Source organism: Camelina sativa, chromosome 11 (genome assembly GCF_030686135.1).
Source record: "Camelina sativa cultivar CO46 ecotype springtype chromosome 11, ASM3068613v1".
NCBI classification, from domain to species: Eukaryota; Viridiplantae; Streptophyta; class Magnoliopsida; order Brassicales; family Brassicaceae; genus Camelina; species Camelina sativa.
The window spans coordinates 49,453,131-49,470,067 of NC_141890.1; the positions used below are offsets into that span (position 1 = coordinate 49,453,131).

At 35.9% G+C, this 16,937-nt stretch overlaps 2 protein-coding genes and 3 pseudogenes across 6 annotated transcripts; 1 reads left to right on the forward strand and 4 right to left on the reverse strand.

The window, feature by feature from the left end:
- Nucleotides 1–2,622: 2,622 nt before the first annotated feature.
- Nucleotides 2,623–4,489, forward strand: LOC104727001 (protein KOKOPELLI-like). Its single transcript, XM_010445988.2, has 3 exons — nt 2,623–2,819; nt 2,921–2,998; nt 3,116–4,489. Exons 1-3 carry the CDS (start codon nt 2,718–2,720, stop codon nt 4,412–4,414), a joined length of 1,479 nt encoding a protein of 492 aa, XP_010444290.1. The 5' UTR covers nt 2,623–2,717; the 3' UTR covers nt 4,415–4,489.
- LOC104727002 (putative E3 ubiquitin-protein ligase ARI14) lies at nt 4,361–6,286 on the reverse strand (annotated as a pseudogene). The gene is made up of 3 exons (XR_015571203.1): nt 6,204–6,286; nt 5,241–6,130; nt 4,361–5,136 (listed from the first exon to the last, which is right to left on the reverse strand). The product of XR_015571203.1 is annotated as a putative E3 ubiquitin-protein ligase ARI14 (transcript).
- A 2,163-nt stretch (nt 6,287–8,449) lies between these two features.
- On the reverse strand, nt 8,450–9,763 carry LOC104729060 (uncharacterized). 2 transcript variants are annotated; one of them, XM_087476493.1, is made up of 2 exons: nt 9,645–9,763; nt 8,450–9,537 (listed from the first exon to the last, which is right to left on the reverse strand). In XM_087476493.1, the coding sequence occupies exon 2, from the start codon at nt 9,529–9,531 to the stop codon at nt 8,554–8,556; it is 978 nt and encodes a 325-aa protein (XP_087332619.1). In that variant the 5' UTR covers nt 9,532–9,537; nt 9,645–9,763; the 3' UTR covers nt 8,450–8,553. The 2 variants fall into 2 exon arrangements, with proteins under 2 accessions (XP_087332619.1, XP_087332618.1); XM_087476492.1 differs by having other exon boundaries at nt 9,632–9,760.
- Nucleotides 9,764–11,059: 1,296 nt separating this feature from the next.
- LOC104727003 (putative E3 ubiquitin-protein ligase ARI13) lies at nt 11,060–13,079 on the reverse strand (annotated as a pseudogene). Its single transcript, XR_015572874.1, has 3 exons — nt 12,947–13,079; nt 11,942–12,853; nt 11,060–11,842 (listed from the first exon to the last, which is right to left on the reverse strand). The product of XR_015572874.1 is annotated as a putative E3 ubiquitin-protein ligase ARI13 (transcript).
- Nucleotides 13,080–14,540: 1,461 nt separating this feature from the next.
- LOC104727004 (putative E3 ubiquitin-protein ligase ARI15) lies at nt 14,541–16,632 on the reverse strand (annotated as a pseudogene). Its single transcript, XR_015571236.1, has 3 exons — nt 16,505–16,632; nt 15,526–16,419; nt 14,541–15,418 (listed from the first exon to the last, which is right to left on the reverse strand). The product of XR_015571236.1 is annotated as a putative E3 ubiquitin-protein ligase ARI15 (transcript).
- Nucleotides 16,633–16,937: the final 305 nt, after the last annotated feature.

A 16,937-nucleotide genomic window follows, 5' to 3' on the forward strand; every position in this document is an offset into this window, starting at 1 on the left:
TAACTAATGACAACCTATATCATCGCAAAGTCATTTATACCACCACCAGTATACATGAATAGGTCAAAGAACCTCAGAAACGTAAAAGAAAACAACTACTCTGATTTATAACTAAAAAAGACAAAAAAAATTTAGTAAGGTTGTTGAGATGTAGCCAAAAGTAATAATAAGGTAATAATAAATCGGAACAAAGGTACTTGTCTTGCATTCAATACTATGTATGTATATGCACATTTTTATCGTTATGTATGTGTATAAAAATGCACATTAAAGTTCTGAAAATACCAGTATATTAAAAAAAAAAAAAGATCCTATAGCTATATACCATGTAACTTTGATTTGATCTAGAAATTACAACCAAATTAGTCAAAGCCATTACTTTGTAATATGGTAAGAACAAATTACTACATGCTCCTCAAGATTGATATAAATATATTACAACATGTGCAGATATGGTTTTGGAGACTTGACAGAGATTTTAAATAAGAGGAAGATTGCTGTTGGCCTCGGAAATGACTGATATTAAATATACACAAGACACAATTAAAGACAATTGTAGATTTTTTTTTGAAAAAAGAGAGATTGAATCAAGTCACGGAAATGGTTTGAACTTTGGATGTACTAAGTCGGAGTATGTCGGATTTTACCACTCTGGATTACACTGTAAATTTCTATTTTAGGTAACCCTACACAAACCAAATAAAGACAATAACCAAAATTAACCAAAAACAGTTAAACCAAAATTACTAAATCAATGTAAGAAAATGCAAAAGAAAAATCTAGGGCTTAGATCTTTTATCCTCTCTATAAATAGAAGAAACCACTTCTCTTTTTTCAGATGCTTCTTTCTTCTTCTTCTTCCTAGATAAAGTTGCTCAGTCTTTTCTTCTTCAACTTTTTCTTATTGTTAAGCGATTTAGGGTTCAGAGGAATGTTGTTTGGCTCGAGGTCATGGAGAGTCATTCTTTAACGAAACACCAAAACTCTAAATGATTCTCGGACCAGGCTTCATTCCCCTCAACCTATTTTATCGCATATGTTGTCTGATCAAAATCTTTTCCCATGTTTCAGAAGCTTTTATTGACCATGTTACAAGAGTTTATATAGCTAGAATTATGTACTCATGAGTACTAGAATATGCACTATTGATTTCCTCTAAATTTCACTGTTTCCTTTTTTATTTACTTTGAAGAGTTTCGAACCTTTTTTTTTTTTTGTTTGGACGCAGATTTTGTGTAGCCGTTCTTTATACTGGAAAACAAAAACAAAAGAATTGTGGATCTACGCATGCTAATCTTGTTTTTACACACTTCCAGAGGTGTTTTATTTTACTTATTTCTAACTTCTGATATGTATTAACTTTGAAGACAACAATCTGTTTAGGCATCTTGGAGGGTATATATATAAGTAAGATTGAGGGAGTATGTGCAATCTGTGGATTCACGAATTGTTCGCTTTTCACAACTTTGAGTTCGGTTTATGATTTTATTTTCCAATATTTCTATCAGTACAGCCAATGACCTATATATTATGATATTATCTATATGATTGAGGTGAAAAAGGAAGAGAAAAACAAGGGTAAACCAATGAGCAAGAGAAACCTTTGCACGTGAATGATATGATGATTTTCTCAAAAATTTAATAAAAGTCTCGTCAAGTTGGAATGCTATTACACACGTAACTGGAAACCAATCATTTTGGGGTGTTACATATTATACATATCAATTTGAAAAAAGGAAAAAAAAAACAAAAACAAAGTTTTAGGCCTTGAATGTTTTGTAGATTTTAAAAGAAATTTTGGTTTTTGTTTTTCAAAAACTCATTTTTAACAAAATCTAAAACTAAAAACTAAATTTCAAAAACCAAAAACCAAATCGAAAAACTGATTGTGATTGATTGTTATTTTTCATGAAAAGAGTATGTAAGAAAGAGAGGGCGAGATTGGACGTGATTTGCGAGGGTATATGAAATAGTGTTATATATTTTCTTCATCAGGATGTGTTAAATAGTTTTAGATGGACTTGAGCAGTCAATTAGAGTTTCGAAAAGTTGGTAAGCTTTTCTGTATGAAAGCAAAGCTTAGCTTAAATTGTATGATTAATTAAAGTATATTTTTGAGTTATTTTTCTCATGAAGACTTTTTGTTTTTTTAGGTCAAAGGTTTTTTTTTTTTTTTTTGGTAAAAAAGGTTTTTGTTCATGAAGACTTGTAATTTTTGTTTTTAACATCCCATGAAACTTAATTAAAAGAACAATATCAGTTAGAAGAAACTAATAAGAATGGAAATCTCTTATCAGACAGAAATTGTAACGCGAAGCAGAGCCTATTAATTAAGATTATTTCACTTCTCAGATTAAGATCCCTAAATCTCCTCTGATTCTATGCAGATTGGAGGAAAAAAATGAGCGGCCGACAAATCAGGAAATCGATTATAAGAATCTAAATTTATATAAATAACCTCAACTTATTTATAAGGAAAATAATATGAAGTACACAAAAAGTCAAAAACGTTGTTTACGTAAACGGTCGTTGTTAGATTTCCGACGAACCAACGTTGCTTTTCAGACACGAAAGCAAAAAATATTATATGCAATCAGTTGGTTACTTATTTCGTTCGACTCCATTACTCGTATCTCTTCACTTCTTCTTCACTCTATCTGCAAATCATCTTCTTCTTCTTTTTCTTGTTCGTTTTTTTTTTCCTGAATCACAATTTGATGGAGCCCGATAACGTAGAGCGTAATCTTCAATCTCTGAGAAGATTGTACAGTCTTCTCGAATCAAATGCAAGGAATGGATACGTTCCTGAGTCATATAAGGTAATTTTACTTTCTCATCAATATCTCATCTTCAACATCAGAATTATATATTTTCTATATATTCATCGAGTAATCTAACATTATGATTCTTTAATTCGCAGTTAGATGAGAACACTCAGTTTCTGTTAAAGAGGTTGCTCGATTTTGCCTCCCATGAACTTTTAGTTACACAATCACAGGCAAGTAACCGTCAGTTTTATATATATCGAGTAAAATTTTCACACGTGTTATGAACTTACTTTTGTATCCTTGTTTCTCTGTTTTGGTTACTATAATCTTTAAACTTTTTGTTACAGATACTTCCAACAGAACTAATTTTATTTCCTAGAATGGATATTCACGGTCTAAGACCGCTGAATGTGGCGCCACCTGCGATGTCGTCGTCTCAGATCAGCGGTTCTCACATTACGCCAAGTGGTAAACTATTGGAGACGAAAGGATCGTTTAAGCGAGATCCGAGAGTTAATCAGATTCAAAGCAGTTCTAGTAAGGATGGTTTAACAAAACAAGTCGCTAACGCAATCGAACAAATCGATATACAGCTTTCAGCTTTAAGCTTTGTTACTGGCCGTGTGGGTTCTGATGATAGAACACGGTCTTGCAAGTCCTCTGTAACTCCTCCCATTGAAGATCGGAGACATAACTTTCAATCTCTTACGTCTCGTGTAAGAAGCAATAATTACATGCCAATGAGTCCAGAAGATGTAACAGTTGGAAGCCATGATGATCTAACTTTGCCTTCTAATGATCAGTTTGTTCGGCTCACGTCACAACCACAGCCGTTACCGCCTCTTGTTGTGAGTTCCATTGATTTCAAGAAGCCAAGTCAAAGTAACAGAACGTCACAAAAGATGCCTAGTATGAAACCAACGTTGATGGATCAAGAAACTGAAACGTTGGGCGATGACTTGTTTGAAACAGATGATGAACAAACAACGTCTGGGACAACTTTTGAGTCGGAAGACGAAGATGTTTCAAATGATCAAGAATCAGATGGGGAGACAGGGTCAAGATCTGGATCAAACTGGGAAACTCAAGCAGAGAGTGACACCGAGACTGAGTCAGAATCATTATATCCATCACAGAGTGATGAATCTGGCTCTGAAGACAGCGCTTCTCCTCCTGATAGAAACAGAGATACTTCAAAAAAGAGGAGAAGTGCAATGGGGGTGCTGAGAAGATTAAAGAATAAGATAGGAAAAGTAATCCACCATCATCACCATCACCACCATCATCATCATCACCTCAACAAGAATAAGCCATCAGCTTCGAAGAGTACATTTCACCAAAAGCATGTAATAGAGAAATCAGATGAGAAGAGAGGGACGACGTCAAAAACCAGAGGTCTTCTTACTACACATACGCAGCATAGAGGACTTACTACACATACGCTAATGGAAGTATGGAAGAGACATAGAAAGAACACGAAGAAACAAAACCATGATAAGCTGCAGGGTCATGCCAAGAAAACGCAGTGGTTGAAAAACTTGAAGAAGCGTCACGGTGGTGGTGTGAAGATTCCCAAAAGAGGACGTGTGAAGTTTGGAAAAACACATTATTTGACCAAAAATATTCAAGAACATGATGGAAAATAGTAACGGTTATTACATAGCAAAACAGTTGTAAATCATATAAGTTGATAGTTTCATGTATCCTAAATGTTTTGTTAATTTTGTCTTTAAGGAATCTTGTTTAGGGAAAAATCACTTAGCTCTTCCACAAGAGAGGCAGTATCATCACAGCACATCTCACACTCCGTAGCAAGCCAAGTGTTCCCATAGGTGCAGCGATCACAGTACCAGAAAGGACCAGCCCCGCCGTTGTAAGACATCACCTTCACATCGACCAAACCATCTTGCAAAGTTTTGATGAAATCATAAAAGTAGTTACCAATGTTGCTTGTGGCTGTGGGTATGGTATGCCTGAAGAAGCTTAACTCTTCATAAGTAGTTGAAGTGAGGACAACATCTTTTTGCTCTTGTAAAGTGTTTGAGTAGTTCTGAAGAGCCACGGTCGCATTTTCTTGAAGGTATCGTAGATACTCCTTCTTCGAGTTCTCATACTCTGTATGGAAATAGTCATACACACAACACCATTTCAGCACTCGTCTGCATTGAACGATCAGCATCAGTCCTTCAAGTCACTTGGGTTCTTGATGTTGGATTCCTCAAAAGCTTCGAGGTCAGATTTGGCTTGCTCCAGTAATTTCTGACACACGCCCCAACGTTCCTCACATGAAATCCCCACTTCTGTTTCAACACATGATCCAAATTTGTGGTCTTCCTTTGACCGCAAACACCTCGAACAGAAACTAAGCCTAATAAAAAGCAAGATAACACAAAATAAGAGAGTAAGATGAAGAACGAAATCTAATTCTATGTAATTTGCAACAAAATAAAAGATAGTTTCATTAGGTGAAACCTGCAGATACAAGTCAAGAACTGTGGCGTTATTGTAAACTCCACAGGACAAAGGCAATGAGGGCAAGTCATAGTCTTGGTATTGACATTGATGGGGGGAAGGCTAAATGATTCATCTGATAGATTCGTTTTGTCCCTACACAACCAATCAGAAGCGTGTTGCAAGTCACTGGTCCGTGTGACTCAAGCTTGCATCTCCAACAAAAGATATGACCACAGAGACACACCACGTTTAAGCTACAATCTTCCTCATCATCATGATTCTCCTGATGAAACTCAATGACGTAATTGCAATCCGTTGCAGGACACTCTTTGATCATCAAGACCTTGTTTCCTTCAATGTAAGATCTCAGAACGTACCTCTCGTACATCTCTTGATCACGTAGAGTTAGTTTCTCGATCGTGTCCGGTCCAACAGCAGATCGACAATTTTCATCAGGACAAGAGATTGCAGTTTGGACTGTCTCCACAGAGTAAAAGTTCTTCTCAAGATACTCTGTCCAATATGTTGTGCCGAACTTGTGAGAACAAAAAGGCGTGGAGATTAGATGACCACCATCATCGTTATTATCATCATCATCAGCCTCATCCTCATCATTCTCAAACTCATAAACATCAGTCTCAAAGCTAATCTCGCTACATGAATCTAGGTTAGTATCAACTACAACTGGTTTCAGACCTGAATCCACCAACGATTTCTCCTTGTTTTCACTCAAACGCTCTGAAACACGAAGCGAGTCCCATCGGAGAGACATGAGGAGTACGGTTGCATCGTACTTTGATACCAAGAAGATATCGGAGATGTCATTGATCTGTTTCTTCATCTTCTCGCTAACTTCATCTCTCGTTAGAACAGAGTCGGGTCTCTATCGATCGTAATCCATATGTTTTCTAGAATAACAAAAATCAGAAAGACAAAATCGACAAAGATAATCTTGTAAGGAAAAGGGTTAGAGAGGCTTACGAGTAGCTTGCGACTGAAACAACAAAATCTAATCAAAGGTGAGGAGAAGAGTTATCGTCCTTTACTGTCTCTCTAGGTTTTTTTTGCCTCTTGTCTCCTTTGGGAATATCGGAGTTATACTTTTTTTTTTTTTGCTAATTAAGATTTTTAATTCAGACATTTGGCCCATTGGACCTTAATCTTGCTTTAAAAAGATGGTAATCTATATTTTAATTACAATATCTAAAAGGTTATATATTTGGGTCTACTGTATCTTGATTTTTTTTCTTCTTTTCTTTATTGGAATAACCTATAAATAAGATTGTTATTCTTATTTTTTTGGGGTAAAAGAAATAAGTTTATTAATTCAACATTATGTTTCCTGATATTTAGGTAAATCTTAATCTACATAATGTTGAATTAATCCTAATTTAGGGTGTTACATAATTAAGTTCAGTATGATCAATATCATTTAGGCATTTAATAAATAGTTATGTATCATCAAATAGACATTTGGCGCATAATTTATTTTTTAGCGTATATATTTGAAAATTATATATTAACATTGAATTTCTACAAAGAAAAAAGAATCAATTATTTCTACTTTTAGAAGTTAAAAACTTATCATAGTATTGGAAGATCAAATTTCTAGTTTTTATTCTACTTTTTTAATCATACAGTTTTGGAGCAAATATTTTTATATATACTTGAAAATTATTTAGTAACATTGAATTTATACAAAGTTAAAAATAATTAATTTATGGTTTTTAGTGGTTAAAATCTTGTTATCTTATCAAAAACCCAAATTTCTAGTATACTTTCTACTATTTCAATCATGATTTTGGTTAGAAATTAAAACTTTAAGCACAAAATTGTCCAAATATTTAAAACATTTGGCGCGAATTTAGTTTTTACATACATAGAAGTTATTCAGTAACATTAAATCTTTACAAAGGTAATGGAACCAGGGTTTAAAATGGAGAGTAGGAGATGGTAATAGAATCAGAATCTGACAGGACCAAAATCCTCCTCGACCAGCTAGAGGTCTTAATCATAATGCTACTAATCAACTCACGGTTTCAGGTCTTATGAAGCCAGGATCCAGAGAATGGAATGAGGAAGAGTTGCAAAAAGTCATCCACCCTGAAGATATCCCAATAATTAAGCGTATAAGGCCAAGGATGACAACTGCTCTTGACAAACCCACTTGGATCTTCACCAATAATGGCCAATACACAGTCAAATCAGGTTATCATCAACTCACAAAACACTTATCAAGCCAATCCTTTGAGTCTACAACAATAAATTCACTATGTAAGTCTATTTGGAAACTATCGGCTCCTCTTACCCTACTATCTCTCCAACAACGAACAGCAAATCATAAGGAGCAACTAAAACCTTTTATTGGCTGGAGAATCTGGAAAGCGCGTAATGATCTGATTTTCAGAAACAAGAGATGGAGCATACCTGATATAATTCTCCAAGCTCTCCTAGACTACAATTTATGGAAAGAAGCACAAAGCCCAACTCACTGTCAAGATATGAAAGGGAATGATCAGAATAAGGTTCGTACATCCAATGTAGTAAGTCCCTCTCATATTAGATGTTGTACAGATGCCTCTTGGATAAACCCTAATCATAGAGCAGGAATTGGCTGGACGCTCCATGATTCACAAGGAAACTACGTTCTCAAGGGGGTCATCCTCTACAGAACCTACCTGCTCAATACTGGAGACTGATGCCATATATAGCACTAAAAGAGGCGATCATCCAAATGAAGAAGCTGAGCTATCAGAATGTCACGTACTATGAGAGATTCACAAATTCTATATAAATATTTGGAATCTGTAACTCCACATAGAAGAAATTCTCTAGGTCACAGAGATATTCAGGGACATCTAGAAGATATCCTCATAATGGTCAATGATGTCCACAGATTCAAGTTCATACCAAAGACAGCAAATAGCTTGGCAGACAACTTAGCTAATTAGGAAGCGAGACAAAAAGATTCCCTTTATGTTATCTCTTGGATTCTGTTAATGTATGTTATAAGTAACTGATTAAATCTCTTATGTATTTGCTAATTACTTAATGAAATTGTTGGCCGACAAAAAAATATATATATGATCAAATACTTCTCATGATATTAATAAAATATATTTTGTGTATTATTTATACGATTTTAATCACGATGCCTAACTAGAAATGTTTTCAATGTCAAGAACATGATATATATGTTTCATAAGTTTTGAACATTAAGCTTACTCTTCAGCTTGAAATCCTCGCTTATTATTAAAAAAAAAAAAATAGACTTAATGCATCTCATAAAAGAACAACTTATTTTTTAGCAAATTCAGATATGGTCAATGGTCTAATTACAATCAGGCGCATCAAGTTGTTTGTTCTCGATATAAGATCTCAGAAGATAATTCTCGTACATCTCTTGATCATATACTCCTAGTTTCTCAACCGTTTGTTGTCCAACCGCAGCTCTACAATCTTGATCAGGGCATGAGATTATGGTTAGGTTTTCCTCAAGAGAGTAGTAATTTTTCTCAAGATACTCTCTCCAACAAGTTTTGCAGAATTTGTGAGAACAAAAAGGTGTGGAGATGAAAGTATAATCCTCATCTTCATATTCGACATCTTCAACTCCACCATCACCATCACCCTCACCCTCACCCTCGCCCTCGCCCTCGCCCTCGCCCTCGCCCTCGCCCTCGCCCTCGCCCTCGCCCTCGCCCTCGCCCTCACCTTTGATATCTTCAACCTCAACCTCGCCCTCGCCCTCACCTTCGACATCTTCAACATAACCCTCGCTCTCACCTTCGACATCTTTAACATCACCCTCGCCCTCACCTTCGACATCTTCAACATCACCCTCGCCCTCACCTTCAACATCACCCTCGCCCTCACCTTCGACATCTTCAACATCACCCTCGCCCTCACCCTCACCTTCCACATCACCCTCACCCTCTCCCGCACCTTCACCCTGGCCCTCACCCTCATAATCGTCATCATCATCATCATCATCATCACTATCATCATCATCATCATCATCACTATACATATTAAATTCATCTTCAGTCTTAGAACAAATACCACAAGATGAAACAGAGAAATCTTGATATGAATCAATCAAAGTTGGTTTCAAACCAATTTCCTCAAAGAATTCATTCCCTTTATGAACCAAACCCTCTATAAGACGTTCCGACTTCCATCCGTGATGCATGAGGATTACCGTCGGTTCTTTTTCCCGTAAGCATAAGGGGTGCATGGCATCGATTAGGTTCTTCATCTCTTCCTTCATTTCATCTGTCGAGTAAGGTCTTTGTTGATCGTACTCCATTGGTTGCTTGACAATAACAAAAATCAAAAAGAGAAATCAATAAAATAAAAATAAAATTTTTAAAAAAAAATTATAATAAACAGGAATAATTAAGGCTTACTAGTAGCTTGCACCTAATACAACAAAATTGAATCGAAGGCAAAGAAGATTCCAACTCTCTTCTTATGGGGATATTGAGTTACAAACTTCTTATGTTTGCACTACTATTTATAGTTTGATAACCCAATTTTTTTTTAGGAAAGTGGTCCCATTAGACCTTTATCTTGCTAGAAAATGGTGATTTATATTAACTACAATATCTAAGAACTTTATGTTAAGGTTTAGGTTGACTTTTTTTTTAAGGACAACCTATAAAAAGTTTATTTCATTCAACATTATGTTACCCAATAGTTGTTGCAAATTAAATTTGGAAAAAGACATTATTTTCCAAAAATAGTCAAGAACATATAAAGACTAGTCTCAAAAGTAGATGTATGTATATTATATGTTACAAATAGTCAATATAAATTTATAGAGGAAAATAATTGTAATAAAGACATAACACCTTTAAAGATAATAATTATAAAAACTTAGGTTGCAAGTTTTAAGTTTCCTAAATCTTTTTTTATATACATTTAAGAAACTTAAGTCATTAAAATTCTTTCAAAATCTTAAACCAATACCTCCCCCTAAGTATTTTAAAATAGCTCAGTCTTTTTGTCAAATCCCCTATCATTGGATTCATTATATAATTATGTCTTCTCCAATTTGTTCTTATTGAATTTAGAATCTACTTCATATATTCATATTAATTCAAAATCTGATATATTGAATAAAAAAACTTAAGAAAGTATATAATTAGATGATAATCCGCCATGTGTGCACAATATAAAAGAGACATTTGTGAATTTATTCAAAGTATATAATTATTTTTCTTAGATGAGTTTCTATTGAAATAAGAAGATTATGGATATATATATATAGGGATTTATAATCTAATTGATAAATGTAACATTTTTACATGTAAATATGTAATGATTTTGGTAGTTTTTTTTTTTAAAACATAAACAATGGTTATATTGTCTATTTGATTTCTTAAAGATAAATTAGGTGATGACTTGAGCTATGCACGGGGTAAACCATTGCTAACTTGTTAGTCTTCGACAAATTCGAATTGAAATGAGAGAGAAAAGAAATTAAACTCTCCACAAACGAATTAGAAACCCTACATCAGGTTCATATGGTCCTCTCAGTTTTTGTTTCAACTCCCACGCACTTCTCAGCGATCTCTTCCGACCAATTTCACAGTTTTACGAATTTGTTGTGAGTACTATGGTCTAGACGTACATTGTTAGGAGAAGTTTCAACGAGTTATGTGTGATTGATTCTGGAGATTCTAAACTAGATTAAGTAAAAAAAAAAAAAAAAAAAAAAAAAAGTGAGACCAATTCGATAACGTCTTGAGAGGTGAGACCATACCAATTAGCAATTACTAGAATATCTATCAAACTAATTTAAAAAACACCACTTGAAACTAGAATTAAAATAAAGCAAAACACCAATTCGGAAATCTTAAAACCAGCAAAACAGTTTAATTTGTAGCTTACTTCATTACATCTCCCATAGATAAATCACTTAGCTCCGGAGGAGCTGCAGTATCATCACAACACACCTGACACTTCTTATGGAACCAAGTGTTCCCATAAGTGCAGCGATCGCAGAACCAAAAAAGACCACCGTAGTTGTCGTAGGCCTTCACCTTCACATCGTCCAAACCCTCTTGTAAAGTCTTGATGAAATGGTAAAAGTGGTTACCAAGGTCGGTTGTCTCGACGGATACCTTATGTTTCACGCAACAAAACTCTTGAGAAGTATCTGACAAGCCTCTTTCTTTTTCCTCCTTTAGAGTATTTGCGAAACTGTCGACAAGTGAGGTCGCGTTTGCTTGCAAGAATCGTAGGTACTCCCTCTTAGAGGTCTCAATCGTAGGTACTCCCTCTTAGAGGTCTCATACTCCGCGTGGTAATAGTCATACACACAGCTCCACTGAATGACTTGCCTACATTGACGAACCAGCATCAGCCCTTTTCTTATAATCGTAATGTCTTTCTCGGTCAAGTCACTCGGTTTCTCGATGATGGATTCCTCAAAATCTTTTAGATCGGATTTAGCTTTCTCTACTAAAACCCCACACGCCTTCCAGTGTTCCACACAAGAATCCTTCACTTCTGCTTCTCTCTCGACTGTCCTCTGTACATTACATAATTTATATAATCCTGATGCCTCTTTGTGGTCTTTCTCTGACTGCATACACCTCCAGTAGTAACGACCACTAATAAAAAACAAACAAAAAGAAACACAGATTAGTATGATAAATACTTAAAAACAGAGAAATCTAATTAAGTGCGATTAGGAAAATAGGAGTTTTTACCCGCAGGTACAAGTCACGAACAGGGAGTACTGTTTACCATGCATGTTCTCAGAACGAAGACAATGAGGGCAGCAAGTCTTTGTGATGGTTCTTCTGATCGAGGAGGGAGAGAGAACCACATTTTTCCTGGCTGGAATCGAGGAGAGCTTCGATGACTCATCTGATACCTTCGATAAGATCTTCAAATCTTTATACAACCAATCAGAAGCGTTGTTGCAGGTCACTGGTCTGTGTGACTCAAGCATGCATCTCCAGCAGAAGATATGACCACAGAGACACACCACGTTTAAGCTACAATCTTCCTCACCATCATCATTGTTCTCCTTCTGAAACGCAATGAGGTATCTGCAATCCCGTGCAGGGCACTTTTTGATATCCAATACCTTGTTTCCCTCACGGTAAGATTTTAGAATATACTTCTTGTACATATCTTGATCAGGTACGGGTAGTTTCTCAATGGTGTCCGGTCCAACAGCAGCTCGACAAGCTGGATGAGGACAAGAGATAGCAGTTTGGTTGTTTTTCTCAGCAGGATAGAAAAACCTCTTAAGATGGTTATTCCAACAAGCTGTACAAAAGTTGTGAGAACAAAAGGGCGTGGAGACTAGATCACCATCAAACTCACTCGGAGTCTTGAAGCAAAACAAACAGAGAACAAGAGATAATTCTCCATTGGGATCAGGGACAACTGATCTCAAACCTGATTCCAACAAAGCTTTCTCCTTGTTTTCAACCAAACAATCTGAAACCTTCATCGAGTCCCATCGGTGATACTTGAGAAGTACGATAGCATCGGATTCTGATATCGAGAAGACTCCAGAAATATCATCGATCTGTTTCTTCATCTTTTCCCTAACTTCATCTTTCGTCAGAACATGATACGGACTCTTTTGATCCTTCTCCATGGTTTGCCTATTGACAAAAAATTATTAGAAACACAAATCAGTGACTTAACAAAGAGAGATGAATAAATTTATAAAGAGGAATAGAGTTAAAAAGGCTTACTGGTGGTAGCTTGCGCCTCAATCAACAAAAGAATCGAAAGTGATCAGAGTTATCGTTCTTCGCTTTCTCTCTAATCGTCTCTAGATGGTATCTGCTTCGACTTTTTAGGGTTTTCTTTACTTTTTTCACTCGCCTATGGAGAATATATATATATATCGAATTGTAAAACTACCAAAAATACCCTGTTTTTGCTAAACCGTCTTATAATTCTGCTTTTTTTCCTTTTCTAATTAGAAATTAGGCCCATTGGACCTTAATCTTGCTAAAAATTTGTGATATATACAAATTAAAATTTTGCTCCTATAAAAAGTCAAACCTCTAATAAAGTAAATGTTGTAATTTGTTGTGACTTAAATGTTATAATACTGTAATACGTTCCTAAACAAAAATAAAATAAATTGCATAAACCACCATCTCTACTCAGCCGATCTCAAATCTGCTCCTAGAATCTTTCCTTTCATCTCTGTTTACTGATAATCTCATTTAAAAAAAAAAAAATTAGACATGTTTTCAGCTCTAAGACATGATGGCACCAAGAGCAAGTTCTTTTGTCTCCATAACCGATCCTTTTAGATCTTATTATGATTTCCCTTGCTTGATGTTTTCTATTTGACAGTTTTGGTTGTATCTCGACAGTGTGGATTAAAAGGCCAAGGGACTGTAATCTAATCTCTGTAATCATCCAAAATTTTATCAAGAGCGTGTAAATAAAAAGATCAGTGTGATTCTGATGAGTAATGAGGATATGAAAAAAAACTATTTATTAACAAATCTTCTTTATCAGTTGACAAGAAATTAGGGCTCTGCATCGGCATAAATGATGATGTGAGCTCATTGCTCATGTAGATGCACGTCACTTCCTGTTCTATTTTACTTTTGTCCAATTCGGCTTATACAGTTTTACAATACAAGTATCTTAAGGGGTTTCTGTTCTTGAGAACAAAACTTAGTATAGAGCGAGGAATGGAAAAAGACAACTACAGGATCTCATCTTTTTCCATGGAGTCTGAGAACATGAGAACCATAAAGGTAGAAGAAACGTTGTACTGACACTGTAACTCATTCTACAATAAGCTTTCCTGTATTTAGAATCCACCAAACTTGGCACTTACATTACTGTCTTTAGACCCTAGGAAAAACTGTAACTCTGCATATAATCTTAAAACACTTCCCCCTGCAGTTTCCTGCATATGTCTCCTTCAGTTTCTCTTTAGAGAATCCACTGTTTCCTTTTATAAACCCTTCATTTCAAGCCACATTTCTGACTGAGCTATCAGAACCAGCAACCTGATCTCTTTCTCTGCTTCAGTTTTTGTTTTCAGTTGACAAGATATTTGGGATCTGCATCAGTATAAATGAGGATGTGATCTCACTGGTCATACAAATTCACGCCGCTACTTTTCTTTTATTTTTATCCAGTTCGGCTTATACAAGTATCTTCATGGCTTTCGGTTGTTGATAAAGCAACTACTAGAGCGAGGGGTGTAAAAGACAACAACAGAACCACATTTTCTCTTCTGCAATTTGAGAACATAAGAGGCCATAAAGGTAGAAAGAAACGTTGCCTATCACAAAGCATTGTAACAGTGAACTATGAAGAAAGAAAAAACAAAATCAATTTCGACTTTAAAATTTGGTAGTCCAATACAAAAACCTCCTAAAACAGAACGAAAGAAAGAAAAAAAAGAATCATAAGAACTTAAATTGCAAGGTTCTTCCTCTCTCCTAAAATCTTTTGTTAATCTTTCAGAAACCTAATGAAGAGACGAATCACTTAGCTCGTCTGCATTAAATGCAGGATCATCATAGGACACATCAGATGCAGTATCATCACAGGACATATTAGCTTCAGTCGGATCACAGGACACATTAGGATCAATGCACATCATACACTTCTTGATGAACCAAGAGTTCCCATATGTGCAGCGATCACACAACCAATAAGGACCACCATAGTTGTCGTAGGACTTGGCCTTCACCTCGACCAAACCATCTCGCAAAGTGTTGACGAAATGGTAAAAGTAGTTCCCAATGTTGCTTATGTCAGTGGATAACTTGACCCTCTCGCAACCAAGAGTTTTGGCCCTTTCTGCTTCCTTCTTTATAGTCTCTGAGAAACTCTGGACAAGTGTAGCCGCGTGTTCTTTCAGGAATCGCAGGTACTCTCTCTTGGCCATATCACAATCTGTGTGGAGATAGTCGTACACACAGATCCATTTAAGGAATTGTCTGCACTGAACAATCAACATGAGTCCTTGTCTTATCACCTTAATGTCTTGCTCCTCCTTCAAGTCAGTCGGTTCGAAAGCTTCTAGCTCGGATTTAGCTAGCGCAAGTGAAATCTGACTCGCATCCCAGAGATCCAAACACGAACTCACTGGTTTTGCTGCTATCCTCTCAAGACTCGGAGCAACACAGTTTCCAAATACGTGACCTTCAGATGGCCCCAAACACCTCCAACAGAATTGACCACTAAAAATCAAGAAAGAAAAAAAAACACAAATTAGTATGATCAAATACTTATAGATAGAGAGAAATCTAACTTATCTGCGAATTGCAAAAATTAGGGTGAAATTAACCTGCAGGCACAAGTTACGAAATTGCTCCATCCAAAACTATCAAACTGCACATGCCGAAAGCAATGAGGGCAAGTCTTCGTGTTCTTGACTACCCAGGAGAGGCTCGATGATATGTAGGAATCTTCTAATAAGTTCTTCAAGTCTCTAGACAACCAGTCATTAGCGTTGTTGCAGGTCACTGGTCTGTGTGACTCAAGCATGCATCTCCAACAGAAGACATGACCACAGAGACACACCACGTTTAAGCTATGCTCGTCATCTCGTCCAATCAAACTCAATCTCGAAACCGCAATTCAGTGCAGGACACTGTTTGATCTTCAATTCCCGGTTCTCCTCACAGTAAGACCTCAGAACATACTTCTTGTACATCTCTTGATCACGTAAGGTCAGTTTCTCAACTGTGTCCGGTCCAACTACAGACCGACAATCTCGATGAGGACAAGGGATCGCAGTTTTGTTTTCCTCCAAAGAGAAGAAGTTCTTCTCGAGATACTCGCTCCAGCAAGTTTTGCAGAACTTGTGAGCACAAAAGGGCGTAGAGATCAAATCAACATCAACATCATCAACTTTACCCTCACCAGAAAACTCATAAAACTCACCACCAATCTTAGAGCAAATCCCACAAGAGACAACATCATCATTAGATGAATCTAGATTCGAATCAACTACAACTGATTTCAAACCTGATTCAGTCAATAGTTTCTCCTTGTCTTCACTCAAACGATCTGAAACAAGAACCGAGTCCCATCGGAGACGCATGAGGAGTACGGTCGCATCTGACTTTGTCACCAAGAAGATTCCTGAGATATCATCGATCTGTTTCTTCATCTTTTCTTCAACTCCTTCTCTCGTTAGAACAGAGTACGGTCTCTCTCCATCGTTCTCCATCGTTCTCTTTTGAAAAAAATCAATGGATTAACAAAAGAAAAAAAAAACTGAAAAGGTTATAAAGGATTGAGAAATAGGGTTAAGGCTTTACTGATGATGATAGCTTTCTCCGTAAGCAACAACAAAACTTGACGCCGAAGGTAAAAAGGAGAGAATATTGTCTATTGCGTTCTGTAACTGTGAGAGAGATTTCTTATATCTGAATCTCTAGGGTTTTCCTTTTTTTTTTCCTTCGGAGATATCGATTGTATATTACTTCTACAAATTGTCTAATTATCAGTTTTTTTTTTAATTAATAAAGTTGGCCTGGAAAATTTCTAAATTTTTTAATATATATTTAATTAACAATAGCCAATAATGGTGCTCATTGATTTTTTCTTTCTTTTTTTGCAGCTTAATACTAATTCAACATTATGATACTTTATTATTTTTCTAATATGATTTTATCAATTCAATAACACAAATATATTACTAAATGATTAAGTTTGTTAAAAGTAGATATTATCAAAAGCAAAAACTAACCA